At 39.9% G+C, this 19,117-nt stretch overlaps 1 protein-coding gene across 7 annotated transcripts in view; it reads right to left on the bottom strand.

The window, feature by feature from the left end:
• The window catches only part of LAMA2 (laminin subunit alpha 2), a 1,513,089-nt gene extending 1,494,297 nt beyond the window's left edge, over positions 1-18,792 (bottom strand). For 6 of the 7 annotated variants that reach the window (XM_073627245.1, XM_073627247.1, XM_073627249.1 and 3 more), the window contains exon 1: positions 18,610-18,792. In XM_073627245.1, the coding sequence (XP_073483346.1) occupies positions 18,610-18,706 (97 nt within the window). In that variant the 5' untranslated portion in view covers positions 18,707-18,792. The remainder of the gene's footprint in view (positions 1-18,609) is intronic. The other variant, XM_073627251.1, reaches the window with a different exon arrangement.
• Positions 18,793-19,117: the final 325 nt, after the last annotated feature.

The following is a 19,117-nucleotide window of genomic DNA, read 5'->3' as shown; positions in this document are numbered from 1 at the left end:
TTTGCCCAATCAGGGCACGGTATAACTGGTTGTCAAGGAGTGGGGCTGGGAAGCTGGCCATGGCGGCCTTAACAATCGATGAGTCATCAATCGATGAGTTCACATAGGCTAACTTTGAGGATTAAGGTGTATGATTGACTTTAACATTCTAAGGGTAACTTTTGTTCAATGAAAAATTATTTTGGGGTGCACTAAATATATTACACAGGTGCAAATATTTGGAAGTGTCAACATGTCTGGTGCCAAAGCAAAAACAACCAGTTTTTGGAAGCTTTAATCCTATTTTCCATTCTGTGGTAGGCAATGGATTTCTGTTACTGACCAAAGATGCAACTCTTTTCAAATGTGTTTTTCTAAAATACATCTGCATCACAATTTTGAACGGTTCAGCTTTATGTTCTTGCATGTCTCAAACTGAAGAAAAGTACATTATTAGAGTTGAGCAAACAGTTCAGGCCGAGCAAAAATTGGCCTGAACATTGCCTGTTTGCCCGTTTGGTGAACACCCGAATTTGCAGGGTGTATGGTGGGTGCTCGCACAGTGCATTCTAAGCCTTGATTAGGCAAAGCTCTGCCCAATCAGGGAGCAGTAAATAACTGGTTGTTAAGGAGCGGGCCGGCTGCAGCATCCTTAACATCCAATGAGTCATCAGCTGTCAATGGGCTTCCCCGCTGACAGTTGCATAAAAAAAAAACATTGCCGGCAATAAAAAAGTGAAAACAAATGGTGTGGGGTCCCCATACCAGGCCCTTCAGCAAACATCCCTCTTCTGAACCATACCAGGCCACATGCCCTCAGCATGGGGGGGTACTTTGGGGCAGGGAGCTCTGCCTCCCCGCCCCAAAGCACCTTGTTCCCATGTTGATGGGGACAAGGGCCTCATCACCACAACCCTGGGCTGTGGTTGTGGGGGTCTGAGGGCAGGAGGTTTATTGGAATCTGGAAGCCCCTTTACCAAAATGGCCCCCCATATCCCGGTCCCACTATGTGAATGAGTATGGTGTACATAGTACCCCTACCCATTCACCAAAAATGTGTCAAAATATAATAAAAACACAGAGACAGTGTTTGACAATTCCTTTATTCAAAGGAATTCAAAATTAAAATTGCTTTGAAATGAGAGGTCATGGCCATCTGGTGGGTTCTCCAGAGTGGTGGTGTTTCATGGTGGTGGATTTGAAGCACTGAAGGAACTTTATGCACATAGAGCACTGAGCACTTTATACAGTGGCATATTTATTTTTTATGACACTTTCATTCATTTTTATGTGGACACATTTATTTGGAAATTGTTTTTATTTTTATATTTTTAATAAGATTTGATCATTTATGGATGTACTTGATTAATCAGGGATTGATATATATGCACTGTAGCACTTTCTATGTAAAAATAGAGTGATTTGTTTTGGTTAATATGTATACATTGTAATATATATATATATATATATATATATATATATATATATATATATATATATATATATATATGCAAATGAGTGATTTATACAACCTGTGAGCTGTATACTATGGTTTATTAGTATTTAAACACTGTTTTTGTACAGCAGCTGTATTTGGAGTACGGTAGCGTAGGTATTATTGGTTGAGTTTCATGCTGTAACTAGCCTTGGTACATCCAATCATCACGGAGAAAACAAACATAGCAAAAGTTTCCTGCATAGTACCAACATGTAGCAAACGTAATTTGTTGCAACCATTGTTTTGTTAGACCTTAGCCTTCATTACCTTGCCAAAATACAGCTGAAATGGAAAGCAGAAATATTTTATCACAGGTTTTCAAGTCTCCCAAGCTAAAGTCACAAAAAAATACATCATGTTATTATGTAGAAGTGAAAACAGCATAGAGACACAAATGCCTAGAACAAAGAAACCACACAATTGTTTGAGAACAATACTATTATAGAAACCGCTCTATCCTAAACTAAAAATACAATGGCATTTAAAGCTTTATATACCCCCTCAAATGCCTCCTGCCAGTCTCTGTTCTCTTTTAGACAAGAACATCAGTGGGAAAACATGATCTGTTAATAAGTATCAATTATGTCAGCAAACAAATATTATACCAACTAGATAACCACATGTAGAGTATACATTTCTTTAGCCTTTAAATTAGATTTATATAGGATCGAGTATAGATATATTAGTGTGAGTTTGTGGGAGGAAGAGGAACAGTATACAATGTTGTTGAAAATATTAACTAATGTATTAAAACGTGAGGACTACAGCCTGGATATTGATAATACGTATAGTATGGATGCATATATCTAGGTATGTGCATATTATAAACACTTTAACAATATTATTACAATGTATTTAAGTAGGTGTAGTTGTAATTCGGTAAGTGCAATTTGTTTGTAAAAGTTACCTTAGGTCCTAGAAGGAAGAAAATACTTTTGGCTATCATAGAATTAATGGAAAATTGCAATTATGACTAAATTACATATATATTTAGCCATACCAATGAGCCTATCCTGTTTAAATCTATGGCAGATGGCAGGGGAAGTATGGGAAAGCAAGGTTACATACTGTACACCAATGACTTCAGTAAATCACTATTTACTTCAGGTGGTTATATAAGTGATTGGACAGAGTTTCTCAGTCTGTCTGATCACTCGCCCCACATCTCCATCACCACCAATAAGCCGCAGCTCATGGGAGGGGAACTTGGGTGGTAAAGGACAAGTGGATTAATTTATTAAAGGCTAGCAGGCTGTTCATTTTGCAGGGGAAGTTGTACTGTGAAAGGGAATTTTTCCCAGAGTTTAATGAATGTGGTGAAATTTCACTTTGCAAAGAAGCTGTGCAAGGAAAATTAAACCAAGAAATCTTGCACATTATTGGATGATAAAAGTCAGTAGAGCTTCACCTCGTTCACTAAGCTCTGAGGGAAACTCCCTTGGAAAGTGCAACTTCCCTTACAGAGTTAACCCTACTGAAACTAATGTGTATATTTTGAGCCACATATTAGAGCATGAATTCAGTAATGGCATATACAGTAAAGTTATTAACCAACTGAACATTTTTAGGTTAAAAGGATAAGTAATGTCCTAGAAAGCTCGTTCTCAGTAAAATATGTTAATCTATAAAGGCTGCACTGACTAACAGCATTAGTTTAAATAGAGAATAAACCATCTTCTTGCAAACCTAATTAAATTCCATTTTGCATAAATGTAGAATCTGATTATTACTTAACTATATATTTATGTTATTTCTAAAAAAAATTCTCTTCATGATATATCAATTGAAATATTGATATATAAAAACAGTAGGCATGATCCAAGATTCTCTTAAATGGTTAAATGAAAATCAAAAAAAAAAAAAAAAAAGGAAAGATGATGAAATCAGATCAGTCACTGAGAAATTCTAGTGCACATAAACACAAGGAGAAAGACATGATGCCACCATCTAAGTGTAACTTTAATAATAAAATGAATAACAGAAACATGTATACACTCACAGTAGTGATCAGGTTTTCCTGCTTATAATGTAGCCAGAATATTTGGACCTTACCCCTCAGTCATAACTTGGAGACAGATGATGAAGATGGAACTGGTATTGCAGAGTTCAGCAGGGAAGAGGCCAGTATCTGCAGAGTGACACCAGGAAGCGGCTGCGTTGCAGGTAGTAGTCACCGGACCAGAATGGAGTGCAGAGTGGTGTGGGGAAGCGGCTACCAGCTCTGGATTTAACAGATGATGTCACATGCTGAGCTGGGCCACGCGACACATTTCAATGCTGTATATGCCTCTTTGTCAAACCTGATGTGAAATGAGGGACCGGGTATATATAGAACAGGATGGTGCGGACCCAGAACATGAATAAATATACATAAGCAAAGCTCAGCATAAATATCAAACAATAAGAGAAAAAATGGGGAAAAAACTATGCACTTATGAGAGTCCTATCTAGAGAGAGAAACTTGAAACAGATGGCACTGTAAGACCAAAAAATAAATAATAAATGTACATTAAAGGGGTTGTAAACCCTCATCTTTTTTCACCTGATTGCATCCTATGCATTCAGGTTAAAAAACTTCTGACACTGACCAGCCCCCCCATTTTACTCATCTGAGCCCTTCGTTCCCTCGGTGGAGACGCGCTTTTCCTGTATGCCTGGGGTTCTGGATAGATTTATAGCAGTGCAGTCATTGGCTCCTGGTGCTGTCAATCAAATCCAATGACGCAGGAACTGGGGCCGAGTCCGGCATTCTGTGTCTATAGACCCAAATGCTGGACTCAGGAGCACACCCTCAAGGTAACCCCCAGGGAGAGCGCTTCTCCCAGGGGATTTACTGATGTGGGGGAGCCGCAAGTGCACCGGGGGACCCCAGAAGAGGAGGTTTGGGGCCACACTGTGCAAAACGAACTGTGCAGTGGAGGTAAGTATAAAATGTTTTTCTTTAAAAAAAAAAAAAAAGAAGAAGGTTTAGGGTCACTTTAAAAATATACATAAAATGACACAAAAACCTGAAGCATCAATATATATGAAAGTCAAATGTAAAAACCGTGAGAAATAGGGGGCATGGCAAATATATCTATGCTATGAATTTCCATAAACAAAATAAGATACCATACCCTAGCTAATTATTAGGACTAATATAAGTGTAGAGACAAACAAATAGAGCCCTAACATTGGTAAATGTTTAATAAAAGGTGATAAACATATAATTAAAATGATAATGATTGTTATTGCCACTACTACTATAATATCAGGATATATAGCTGGACTTACAAAATAAATAAAGACAATTCTTTAAGTAACTGTGTTGACTCCTATTTTCTCATTTAACTCTTATGCCCCGTACACACGGTCGGACTTTGTTCGGACATTCCGACAACAAAATCCTAGGATTTTTTCCAACGGATGTTGGCTCAAACTTGTTTTGCCTACACACGGTCGCACAAAGTTGTCAGAATTTCCGATCGACAACCACGCGGTCACGTACACCACGTACGACGAGACTAGAAAAGGCCGGTTCAGAACCAAGCGCGGCACCCTTTGGGCTCCTTTTGCTAATCTCGTGTTAGTAAAAGTTTGGTGAGAGACGATTCACGCTTTTTCAGACTCGTGGCTTTCAGATCATTTTCTGCCGTTCAGTTTGTGCTTGTGGGTTTGTATTTGCTCTTCAGTGCGTGCAGTCAGTTCGTATCGGAGTTTTCTGTGCGATCTTGTCCGCTCGTTGCTGTTTTTCAGGTCGCTCTTCACAGGCCTTGCTGTTCTTCAGTGCGTTCTGTTACTTCATTCTGAGCAGCCGACCGTTTTCTAGCCATGTTTCGTATGCGTACTCCTCGTACAGTTCGTGCTGTGCGGGGGCTTGGTGTTGGGGTCCTGACCTTGACACAAGTCCAGTCCATGAACAGGGCGAGGAGGAGTTCATGGACCAAGAATTGGTTGCTTCAGCGTGACCAGTTCTGTCATATGCCTTTGCTCCGTGAGATCCGTGAGAATAATCCTGGTGATTTAAGGAATTTTCTCAGGATGACTGACCCCGTATTTCACCGTTTGTTGGCTTCGCTGACCCCCTATATCAGCAGGCAGGATACCTGCATGAGGCAAGCCATCACTCCGGAGCAGAGGTTGGTCGCTACCCTGCGGTACTTGGCGACAGGGAGAAGCCTGCAGGACCTCAAGTTCTCGACAGGCATCTCCCGCCAGGCTCTTCTTTGTGGACATTTACTGCTTGTGTTTGTTTTAGCTGACCCTGACAGAAATGTGTGGAGTCCAGAAAATGTCGTGATTGTGTAACCTTATACAAAGCACTGTTGGCTGTTATTTACTAAATGCAAAGACACTTTTCACTACAAGTGCACTTGCAACTGCACTGAAACTGCACTTGTAGTGCAAAGTGGATTTCCCCTTAGGAAATTACCCCCATTTTCTCATCAAACAACAATTACATCACCCCAAAAGTGTTGTAGCGTTGAGACAATAATCCACACATTCTTGATGAACAATCTTTTTAATACCAGCACAATCACATGTGCATTTACCAAAGGTTTTTCTGACAAACCAACATGTTTGTTGTATAACAATTTTTGTGGTGTCATTATCCAAAATCAAAATGTGCATTTTATAGAAAACAGGCATGTGTAAAACCCACAAGAAAGACACAAATCTTGATCTTACAAAGTTCACATTTGGTAGAACTGGAAGGCAATATCAGACATGAGTATTTAGGAACTGTGTTTGATATTGCGTTCAGATGGGGGGAAATCACCCCTGGAAAAGCCAAATTTGGAAGATGCACACAAATTTCCCAATGTCAACATGTGCTATCTGCCATCACGGGGGATGAAGGGACGTGTTTTTGGGGAGAAAGCCCTTCCTCACCGTTATTTTATTATTGAGGAAGGGGTTGCACCCCCAAAACGCGTCCATTGATCTCCCGTGATGGCAGATAGCACATGTTGACACACTGTGTGCATCCTCCAAATTTGGCTTTGGGAAAAATCACAAAAACATTTCGCACATTGTAGCAGACAAAAGAAGAAAGTGATTTTGAGGGGCTTTAAACTCGCCCCAAAACATCAATGATGTTTTTATATTTTGGAATAACATCATTGATGTTTTGCTTGATGTTTTCCAATTGTAAATTACACCCCATGATCTCCCCGATCAGGATCTGGGCACTTTCGGATGTGAAAGGATCTTCATCCACAACCTCACGATCACCTAAAAAGAAAGGAAACCCAAAATAAATTAGGTCTAAAATAAATGCCGCCATCCATCTCTTATCTGAGCCTGTGGTCGCAGACACTCACCTGTTGTGGTGACTAGTTCCACCACGTCTTCATCCTCCTGCTCATCTTGTGTTGGGGGGATTTCCCCTTCTTCCAGAGGGGGGGGGCTCTGGTCTCCTCGGATGAGGGGTGTCCTCCGAGTCTTTTCTCCCCTATGTAAAACAAAAATGGTATAATTAGCACACAGATATTTGATGGCAGAACTCTAAAGATGAAACATTGCTTGGAAGTGGGGTACAATTGTCTATTTTAGCAGAGTTCCAAGATGTAGCTTTTTTAGTGTCCTTTGTCAAGCTGCAATACTTTACCTGTTTTGTACAAGCTTCAAAGATGGAGACCCCCCTATAGTATACACTGGAGCACCTGTGTGGCCCCCCTAATAAAAAGGGTGTTCTGGGGTCCCACACTAGTGCTCCAGTGTCCAGATGTGAAAACAGCTGCTCAGTGTCCTCTCCTTACACACAATCTAGTTTGCATTTCATTCTAGTAACAAAGCCATTTACACAACCCAATTCTTTGAAGACAAGTATAGGGCCTCAAAATGGTGGCCAAATGCATATGGGCTAAACAATGGTATTTTATAGTCCGAAAAAAAAATGTGTGATCCGAACGAATAATGTGCCCATGAACATGAAAGTTGCCATTTTAAACTGTACAACAGTTCCTAAAAGCACATGGAGCAGCACGAACGTAATAAACACAAGAACAATAGGAACACAGCACAACTACTTACTTTTTTGCAGCACTCTCCGGATCTTTCTGTACTGCTCATGTTCTCGTAATTTCAGGTCCGACCACCGCTTCCTGAGCTGATCTTTCGATCGTCGTACCCTGAATTTCTGGTGCAGACTCCTGACCACTTTCGCCATGATCTTGGCCTTTCGGACATTGTGGTTGGGGTAAGGCCCATACTTTCCATCATAGTCGGCCTTCTTCAGGATGTCCACCATTTCCAACATCTCCCCAAAGGACATATTTGAGTCCTTTAATCTCCTTCTGGATCGGGACGTTTCAGGCTCCGGCCTTTCCTCCTCCTCCTCGTTGCTGTAATTAGCACGATCCTGCTGTCTATCCGCCATGTGCTCTTCCTCCACTGCGCCGAACAAAAAGGGGCGGGGAATAGAATAGAAAGAACGTCAGGGGCGGGCGGAGTTATACGCATGCGCAGTGTGTATAAATCGTAACGCGCGCGTCTTACGTACGATCTGTGAGCGGAGGAAGGAGCATCGGAGATGCCGATCGTGCTAACGAAGGTAGGATCTAAACTTGGGCCTATACTGCTTCGAAATTGAAGCCTGTATTGTAACAAGATTAGGGGAGTTTGGCCTGACATTAGGGTTTGTCTTGTGTTGTGTCTTGCAGAGAAAATGGATGGGTTCAACGACCACAATTTCCTGCCCCTGTTTATTGACAAGTACAGAGAGCTGCCCTGTCTGTGGCAGGTCAGACACCCCCACTATAACCACAAACAGAAGAGGCAGGCAGCGCTGGAGAAACTGCTGGAGTTGGTGAAGCCGGTGGTCCCCACAGCAACCATCCCTTATTTAAAAGCTAAAATTGGTGGCCTGAGGAGCACTTATCTTAGGGAGCGCAAGAAGGTCACAGATTCCCAGAGGTCCGGAGCTGCAGCAGATGACGTTTATGTCCCCAGGCTGTGGTACTATGAGAGACTGCGATTTCTGTCAGACCACACTGAAGTCAGGGAATCCCTCTCTACTCTTCCTTCCACGCTTCCTTCCACACCAGCTGAGGCTTCTGATGTCCAACCTAGGCCTTCCAGCCAGGAAGAAGTGGAGGAGCCAGGCTGGAGTCAGGTATAGCATTCTTCTACAGATTTCTGGGCAATAAATAAATGATGTTTACTAGATGTTATTATTGATCACTAATTGCTGCTTGAAAGTGTTTTACATATCAATACACCTTAGTGGGCACCCAAAATTGGGACAAGAATGCAAAATGCTGGGCTCAGAAGGATAGTCTGTTATATTTGTTAACATTGAATTTGCAGCAGTCAGGAGGTGAAAATTGTGTGTGATTGATGAAAACAATACTAAAACTATGTCCCTTTTTCATACACAGGAAGACCTCAGCCAGGAGGAGGCTGTGGAATGTGGCAGTCAGGAGGAGGCGGGGATTAGTGGCAGCCAGGAGGAGGCGGGGCTAAGTGGCAGCCAAGAGAAGCCAGGGACAAGTCGCAGCCTGACTGAGTCTCAGGTCCCTCCCCTCCGCCTGCCATATAAAAGGGCCAGGAAGGCCACTCCCAGTCCTGTGCAGGATTCAGCGTACAGGCTGATCCAGGAGGCTTCGGCGTCCCTCAGAGCCTTCCCCAGTCCTGAAGAGGCCTTTGCCTGCATGGCTGCCACCAAATTGCAGGGCATGCAGGAGGGCCAACGCAAGATTTCTGAGGACCTGATTTATAAAGTCCTTCGTAAGGGGGAGAGTGGGGAACTGACACCCAAGACGGATGTCATTGAGATGGACCATCATCCTCTTCCTCCTCCTCCTCCTCCTGCTGCCACAACTCCACCACCACAGCCAAAGGCTGGAAGGAAGCGTGGAAGGAAGACCAAAGAGTGATTGCCCTGGGTTCAGTCTGGTCTGACAGAAGATGCAGTCTCTCGTATGACCACAGCCTGGGGACACAGATGTCATCTGCTGCTTTCCGGATCTCTGGGACTTGTGGACCAGACTGCCCTCCCTTAGATATGGACTCCTCAGGCCACCAATTTTGCTTTTAAATAATTGATATCTGCCCTGGGAGTCCAAGGCTTCGCCCACTTCTGCAGTTTCTCCAGCATTGCCTCCCTCTTTGTTTATAGTTGTGACCCCTTAATAAAATATTTTTAGGTAAATTCTACTCTCCTGTGTGTGTTTTCATCCAAAAAGGACAGTTTGTTGGTGAGTATTCAGGTACATTTCTAAAGTACAATGTGAAATTAACAAGGGACAACAACACCAAACAATCTCCTCCTACAGATTAAATAGAACAACATATCAATGGTGTTGTGGGAACTTGTCACAAAAAACACACAAACATTTTCGGGAGTACAAATCAAAATCACCAAAAAAAAAATAAATAAAAAGAGAAACACAAAAAAAGATTCTACATTAAAGTAAAAAAAAAAAAAAATATGTTGTCAGATGTGAGAAATCAAAATATATTGAGGGAATCCCGATAAATAGTAACGAAAAAAGTTTGTGAGAAGTGTGTGTGAATATGAGCATCAAAACGACTTAATTCTTGTCACATTATAAAGAAGAAGAGAGTGCGCTGTATTAAACCATTTTGAACATTGCAGCGTGACGAAAGTGCTTTATCCATTACGAACGCTAAGTTTACCAGAACGAGCTGTCCCATGTCGGAATTTCTTCTGAGCATGCGTGGCACTTTGTGCGTCGGAACAGGCCACACACGGTCGGAATTGACGCGATCGGATTTTGTTGTCGGAAAATTTTATCTCCTGCTGTCCAACTTTGTGTGTCGGAAAATCCGATGGAAAATGTCCGATGGCGCCCACACACGGTCGGAATTTCCGACAACACGCTCCGATCGGACATTGTCCATCGGAAAATCCGACCGTGTGTACGGGGCATTATAGTGACAATGTATTAAGGGAAAATATCCAATAGGTTTCTTGTTCATTGAACCTCTTGAAATGTTCAGCCTTAAAACAGTTATTGAGAAGGTTTTTAATATTGCTTGTCAAGCCATTGAACAATGTAACATGGACTATAGTGTTTCCAAACATTTTAAAGAAGTACATGGGCAATCCACCACAAGGCTACGGGTATGGATTATTGAGAACATTCCCAATAACTGTCCTAAGGCAAAAAAAATTATGAGGCTATGGGGGTCATTTACCATAGCGCTGCAGCGCTAATCGCACTAACTAGCGCTAAAACGGTATATACTATAGCGCTGGTAAAATACTCCCAAAATCTTTACTATAGTTCCCTGAAAACAAATAGCGCCCAAACCCTTACTCTGCTAAAACCTGGAGTAGTGCACATGGAAATAATGTTTAGAGCATGATATAATTGCCTAAATAGTACTAAAATATGCAGTATATTATTTAAAGATAATCTGCTATTTAACTGTGTTGAAAAAGTGATTTCTGTACTGAAATATCTTTATAAGTCTGAGAAGAGATAAATTCCCTGTTTTTGTACAACTAGGTGCCAACACAACTGAGCATGCTCAGACCTGCAAATAGCTCTCATCTTAGCTCCAGTGTCTCTTTTTACAGGGCACTATAGTAAATACCAGAATGAGCGCTGTGTTAAAGAGAATTCTTTGGGATTGAAAATCTGTGCTATTATAGTACAACGCAAGTTTTAGCCATTGATTCTAATGGTACAATTGTAACTTCCCCAAATAAATCCTTTTAATGTTGAGATGAAATGTATCTTTCTCTGAAATACATTTTCCTTTGCAACATTGTTGCTTCTAATCTATTTTGTTTTTAAGAATGCTAAAATGTGGAATGTTTTGATGTTTGGGTAAAATATTTTTTTCTCTGTCACTTTCACTTGTTACTCTTCATCTCACAACAATCTTACCCATCAGCATGGGGAAAAGGTGCTTTTGGGACCCTAAAGCACCCTCCTGATGTTGAGGGCATGTGGCCTGTATGGTTCAGGAGGGGGGGTGGTTGCTCGTCCCCTCCCTTTCCTGACCTGCCAGGCTGCTTGCTCAGATAAGGGTCTGGTATGGATTTTGGGGGGACCCCTATGACATTTTTTTTAAATTTTGGCATGGAGTTCCCCTTAATATCCATACCAGACTCAAAGGACCTGGTATGGACTGGCGGGGGGAACCTAAGACATTTTTTTCTTTGATTTTTACTCTATATTGCCGGGAAACGCCAATTCATTACAGCCGCGGGCAATTTTAAATTACATTTTTTCTTTTCGAAATGTCATTTTGCTGCGGTACTGTAATAAACACAGGAAAGGTGTTCTACTTTACAGGCATACTATAGACACCCCCCAGGCACGATATTTAAAGGATTTTTTTATTTTTATTGTTTCACTTTAAGCTTTATTAAAATCACTGCTCCTGAAAAAATGCCCATTTTATAAACATTTTTTCCAATTGATACATGTCCCCTGGGGCAGGGCCCAGGTGCCCATACACTTTTTATGGCAAATAACTTGCATATAAGCCTTCAGTGAGAAATTTGGATTTTGTAGGTTCGAGCCCCATTGACTTCCACTATTCTCGCATATGTGATCTGACAGGCATGTTTTCTGTCAATAGCGCTGCCTTCCATTTGCATTAGCACCCAGTTTGAGAGTTGAAGTCTTAATTGTCCTTAATTGTGCGCCATTTTCTGGGACTGCAGGATCATTTTTCGGCGCTATAGTAAATGACCACCTATGTGAGCAAGAAACCTATTGTTTGCAATACAAACGCTTCCTGGTGTCACTTTGCAGATATTGCCCACTTCCCTGGTGAACTCTGCAATACTGGTTGCATCTTCCTGGTCCTCTGGTATCATCCAGTTGTGACTGAGGGGCGATGTTCACTTATTCTGACTATGTTATGTGCTGTTGATCTTGATCACTACAGTGAGTGGATAGATGCTTTTGTTATTCATTAAATTAATAAAGCTGCACTTGGATGGTGGTGCCTTCTCTTTCTTCTTTTGAAATAAGGATACACTGTACATAACTGTGCTTCAAGAACTCAACTATGCAACTTGTTTGGACCCAGCAGCACAACTGCCCCAGTTCTTTTAAGTTAAAAAATGATTTTATAGTTCCAGAAAAAGAAATGCCATTTGCTAAATATTTTCAGAAATCAAACCAGTCAGGGTGTTTTATGCCTATGAAGTAATGCTAGTTTTGCGTTGGATATTGCAGTACTGGAAGGTGCTAAAAATGTTTGGCTCTACTTACATATAGTTTTATACCCGATAAAAGTCATCTGTCTTATCGATTGACTTACACAGTGTAAGCGTATTCATATATGCCATATATAGGTTACTATTTATAGATTATGTTTATTTGATGGCTAACATTTTGGGGCTAAAGTCAGACTCTAGCAACCCTAACAAAAAACCTAATTTGCACAGTGGGAAGTCTAATATGTATGGCAGTACATGTTATAGACCCTTGTCTTTATTCTCCTTACAGGATTGCTGATTCATTTAAAGCCTTAGTGCAGTTAAAATTAAGAAAAAAAACACAAATCCAGCACAGGGACAAAATGTACAGTCAGTAAGATGAATCCCTCGTGCTGATTCCTCCTCTGCTATTTGATATCCTCCTACATAGAAGCCCCAACACCCCCCCCCCCCCCACACACACACACACACCTCTGCTGCCATAATCTTCTGGAACAGTGGGGATTAATAGAACTGTTGGAGCAGTCACAGACCCTCATCAATTATGGCCAGCTCAGCCTACCCTTTCTGTCCAGCTCCACAATTCATGGAAGTCTGTACTATAGCTTCTATGAATGAAGCAAGATCTATGATTGGAGTGGGAAGACCTTTTAAACATCTGCCCATCTACAGTATTATTCATTGAGGTTGATTCCTTGAGGGCAGGGACTGATGTAAATGCACAGAATGTAAAAGACTGTATAAATTGTTGGTGCTTAATAAATGCTTAGGAAAAACTAACAGGAAACAAGTTTAGACTTTTCCACCTGGCACGGAAAAGGACACCATTATATTCTGCACAATCAGCGCTGGCTTTCAATTGCTATTTAAAAAGGGCAATAAAATACCTGGCAATACGTCACAACAAATATGCCTAGTTCAAGTACAATAGCTAATGTAGCTACATATCAGCTGTTCAGTGTATTCACAAGTGCTTAATACTTGTTATGTCAAAGTCTGACATAATTTTTTTATTCCACTTCATGTGTACAAACAAAATGCACATCACATACTGGAGTTTGGCAAAGATTCACCCAAGTCATAATTTTTCTAAAATCTATGATAGAGTGCAGGATATTGAAAGATTGCATTTTGTATACTTGCTTTTTTTTAAATGTATGTTTTTGAATACTGTACTTAAATCAACATCAGTGCACATAAACCACTAATGTTATTGAAAATTCTTACCCTGCTAAATGTAAAAGCTGAAACTGTATATATAAAATATATGAATATTGATGGAACAATACCAAAATGAATATTAGCAAAACTGTAATAGACAAATACAGTGTAATACAAACATCTACTATTTAATCTATTTGTGTTAAAGAAAAATTATGTAATTTTATATTTAACATAAGTAGGGATACATAATTTGTGCAGTTTAATTGTCATTCTTAATTGCACTGTATGTACAACTGTACTTAAGAATGTAATTAAGAATGACAAGTTTACATACCGTGCCAGAATTTATGATTTCTTGGCCATTTTTCAGATCTGAATGATAACACAAAAAACGTTTTTCACTCATGGTTAGTGTTTGGCTAAAGCCATTTATTATCAATCAACTGTGTTTACTCTTTAAATCATAATGACAACAGAAACAACCCAAATGACCCTGATCAAAAGTTTACATACCCCAGTTCTTAATACCGTATATTGCTCCCTTTAACTTCAATGACAGCTTGAAGTCTTTTGTGGTATTTGTGAATAAGGCTCTTTATCTTCTAAGATGGAAAAGCTGCCCATTCCTCTTGGCAAAAAAAACTCCAGTTCCTGTAAATTCTTGGGCTGTCTTGCATGAACTGCACATTTGAGATCTCCACAGAGTGGCTCAATGATATTGAGTTCAGGAGACTGAGATGGCCACTACAGAACCTTCACTTTATTCTACTGTAGCCAATGACAGGTCAACTTGGCCTTGTGTTATGGATTATTGTCATGTTGGAATGTCCAAGTACAACCAATGCGCAGCTTCCTGGCTGGTGAATGCAAATGTTCCTCCAGTATTTTTTGATAACATACTGCATTCATCTTGCCATCAATTTTGACCAAATTTCCTGTGCCTTTGTAGCTCACACATCCCCAAAACTTTAGCAATCCACCTCTGTGTTTCACAGTGGGAATGGTGTACCTTTTATCATAGGCCTTGTTGACTCCTCTCCAAATGTAGCATTTATAGTTCTGGCCAAAATGATCAATCTTGGTCTCATCACTCCAAATTACTTTGTGCCAGAATGTTTGAGGCTGGTCTCTGTGCTGTTAGGTGTATTGTAAGCGCGTTACTTTGTGGCATTTGCATAGTAATGGCGTTCTTATGGCGACTCGACCATGCAGCCCATCTTTCTTCAAGTATCTCCTTATTGTGCATCTTGAAACAGCCACACCACATGTTTTCAGACAGTTCTGTATTTCACTTGAAGTTATTTGTGTGTTTTTCTTTGAATCCCGAACAATTTTCCTGGCAGTTGTGGCTGAAATTTTAGTTGGTCTACCAGACCGTGGTTTTGTTTCAATGGCTGAAGCCATTTATTATTAACTGTTTACTATTTTTAAATCATAATGACAACAGAAACTACCCAAATGATCCTAATCAAAGGTTTATATACCCTGGTGATTTTGGCCTGATAATATGCACACAAGTTGACACAAGGGGTTTGAATGGCTATTAAAGGTAACCACCCTCACCTGTGATCTGTTTGCTTGTAATTAGTGTGTGTATAAAAGGTCAATGAGTTTCTGGACTTCTGACAGACCCTTACATCTTTCAACCAGTGCTGCACTGACGTTTCTGGATTCTGAGTCATGGTGAAAGCAAAAGAATTGTTAAATGATCTGGGGGAAAAGGTAGTGGAACTGTATAAAACAGGAAAGGGATATAAAAAAAATCCAAGGAATTGAGAATGCCAATCAACAATGTTCAAACACTCATCAAGAAGTGGAAAATGAGGGGTTCTGTTGAAACCAAACCACGGTCAGGTCGACCAACTAAATTTCAGCCACAACTGCCAGGAAAATTGTTTAGGATGCAAAGAAAAACCCAAAAATAACTTCAGGTGAAATACAGGACTCTCTAAAAACATGTGGTGTGGCTGTTTCAAGATGCACAATAAGGCGGCACTTGAAGAAATTCGGGATGCATGGCCAAGTCACCAGAAGAAAGCCATTACTACGCAAATGCCACAAAGTAATCTGTTTACAATATGCCAAATAGCACAGAGACAAGCCTCAATCTTTCTGGCACAAAGTCATTTGGAGTGATGAGACCAAAATTTTGCTTTTTGGCCACAACCATAAACGCTTCATTTGGAGTCAACAAGGGCTATGATAAAAGATACACCATTCCTACTGTGAAATACAGAGGTGGATCGTTAATGTTTTAGGGATGTGTGAGCTACAAAAGGCACAGGAAATGTGGTCAAAATTGATGGTAAGATGAATGCAATATGTTATCAAAAAAATACTAGAAAACATTTGTATTAATCAGCCAGGAAGCTGCGCATGGGGCGTACTTGGACATTCCAACATGAGATCCAAAACACAAGACCAAGTTGTCCTGTCATTGGCTACAGCAGAATAAAGTGAAGGTTCTGTAGTGGCCATCTCAGTCTCCTGACCTCAATATCATTGAGCCACTCTGGGGAGATCTCAAATGTGCAGTTCATGCAAGACAGCCCAAGAATTTACAGGAACTGTAGGCTTTTTGCCAAGAGGAATGGGCAGCTTTAACATCTGAGAAGATAAAGAGCCTCAGCCACAAATATTAGAAAAGACTTGAAGCTGTCATTGATGTTAAAGAGGGCAATACACGGTATTAAGAACTGGGGTATGTAAACTTCTGATAAGGGTAATTTGGGTAGTTTCTGTTATCATTATGATTTAAAAAGTGTAAACACAGTTGATTGATAATAAATGGCTTCAGCCAATCATTAACCATAAGTGAAAGAAAAGTTTGTGTTATCATTCATATTATCTGAAAAATGGCCAAGAAATCATAAATTCGATGTAAACTTATGAGCACAACTGTATATTATATATGTGTATTATGTTTATATTTGTTTATTAGAATTTTGAATTGCTATTGTCTTAAAGTAAAAAACTTTTCTTTCCATTTTGGATAGAGTAAGGGAGGGTCACAACAACGGTTAGTTTATTTTTTGTCATCTGTGTCCCATTGGGGAGATTTCCCTTCACAATTAAGGGAATCGCTTAGGGACCACCGGGTCACCAGAACTAGTGTCCCCAATGGATGATTTCCCCTCTATTAATTTGCTAGGGACAACCCAAAATTTGTGCTTTTCCTTCACTTTCAATGATAATGGTAAAAAGGACAAACAGAGAGAGTGAATCTCCCCAACGTGGGCACAGGCAGCAATAGGAACTCACAGGTGTTCTAATCCATCTCCACTCTGTCCAAAACAAAAAAGAAAATTTTTGCCTTTAGGCTTACTAACCATTTCTGCCACAGGAGGGCACACTTCTATATGACAGTATACATGGGTTACTATCAAAGAGGATTATGGATGGAATAAATTGTAGACTGAAACATTTTTGCTCAAAACTTTTGTCAATTGCTTTAATACATGTTCCATTGTTTATATTTTACCAGTTAAATAAAAAATGAATATCCTTGGTCACAAAGCAATAGTCCAGTTTTTTGCAGAGTAAGGCTTGTTGACACTGAAAACGTTGGGTATTGATCCGAATGGCTTAGTTCACATTTTGTGGTTGCGGGGGCAGATCATTACAGGCAGCCAAACACTATCTGTTGTTTATTATGGTTTCTCCTGGAGGGCAGAGCCAAGGGCAGAGTACTGCCCAGAAAAAAACAATGCAGAGTGAATAAAGCCTAAACATTCCAGATGTTGGATAGAGATACTAGATTAAGTTTTTTGATACAATCACGTGCACACAGGTGTATATACTGAAACACTGGTTTAAATACCTTTTATACTTAATCCACCAAACCTAGTATTATTTAACAGTTCAATTGAGATGTGCTAGGAAGGAGTACAAAAATTATACATCTTTACCTCATCCACATGCTATTAATTGCATTTTCACTGATAAGTTTCAAGTTCACTTAAACTGATACACATAAATGTATTTTACCAACAGGCTAGGCTTAATTTAGATATAAATGTTCAAAATTGGGCATAAAAGTCCATACCCACCTGAAAACCATTTATAGTCTTTCAGCAAGCAGAAAAATGCATCTTGAAAAATGCCTATCCATGCATCCAATGGTAAGCATATTCTAGCTGCTATAAGAACAGCGAAACAGCAAATGCAATGCAGTACACATGCTGTAGTGTAAACAGAACCATGTCAAACACTAGATAACTACAAATGCGATTTCCCAACCCTGATCAATTTCACAAGCATGATAACACCTAGAAAGCATGGTATTGTGTGGGAGGGGACTCTAAAGGGCAAACAGGGCAAGGTAAAGCATAAGTAGTCAGATACTGTAGATCCAACAATGCATTTAAACAGGCAGATAGGAGCATTAGAAAAAAATAATCTAAAGTATAGAACACACATGAAACTCCATTCAAAAAGTATTTTTATAAGCAGAATGTTTAAAAAAATAGTAAAGAGCTGAAGGCTATAGCGCTACTCTATTGCAAAGTAAAATTGTAAAAAAAAAAAAGGAAAAAATGCTTTCTCCCATTGCAACATTTTCACACCACATTTTTTTTATGTTTTTTCCAAGCTGTCAGACGATAAAGCTTAAATACCTGTAATGAATTATATCATTTACAAGTTTACACATTATAAACCATAAATATGCATGCTTTACATTGCACATACATTAAGGTATTTTAATACATCTTTAAACACTTGTTTTAGGCTGGCACAAAAATCTGTTGGACTTGATATCTGGAGCAGCACTTATAAGACAGTCCCATTGTACCCTGCATGCACACACAAACAGAATACATAACACATAAAATTGTACCTCTCTGCTGAGCCTGGACGCATTCATTGAGCATCAAAGAAACAAAAACTGCAAGCAAAGTTCTCGGAGCCATAATCAGATGGTAAATGTTCAGCATTTTGTGGAAAGACAGTGAGGAGACGCCTCTCCTCTCCTTGTCTTCCTATTCCTCTCTGACTGCAGCTGTGTGCCAGACACACAGAAACTTCAACTAAGATTTCAGGCTAAAGTTAGAGACAGTTTCAAAATTTACTCCTCCTTCTCTGCTCCCACTGAGGGACTATGAGGCAGTTCATTTTTATATTTGTACAGACTATGCACCTGGCCTGTGTTGTCTCACTTAGTGTGGTTACTAAAAGATTATTTCCTAGCACACTTAAAAGAAGCAACTGCTTCTCATTGAGTATATATATATATATATATATATATATATATATATATATATATACATACATATATACACATACATATATACACACATACATAAATACATATACACACACACATATACATATACATACATATACAC

The sequence above is a fragment of the Aquarana catesbeiana genome, linkage group LG04 (assembly GCF_042186555.1).
Source record: "Aquarana catesbeiana isolate 2022-GZ linkage group LG04, ASM4218655v1, whole genome shotgun sequence".
In the NCBI taxonomy this organism is placed as follows: Eukaryota; Metazoa; Chordata; class Amphibia; order Anura; family Ranidae; genus Aquarana; species Aquarana catesbeiana.
This window is presented reverse-complemented; position numbering and strand designations above follow the sequence as displayed.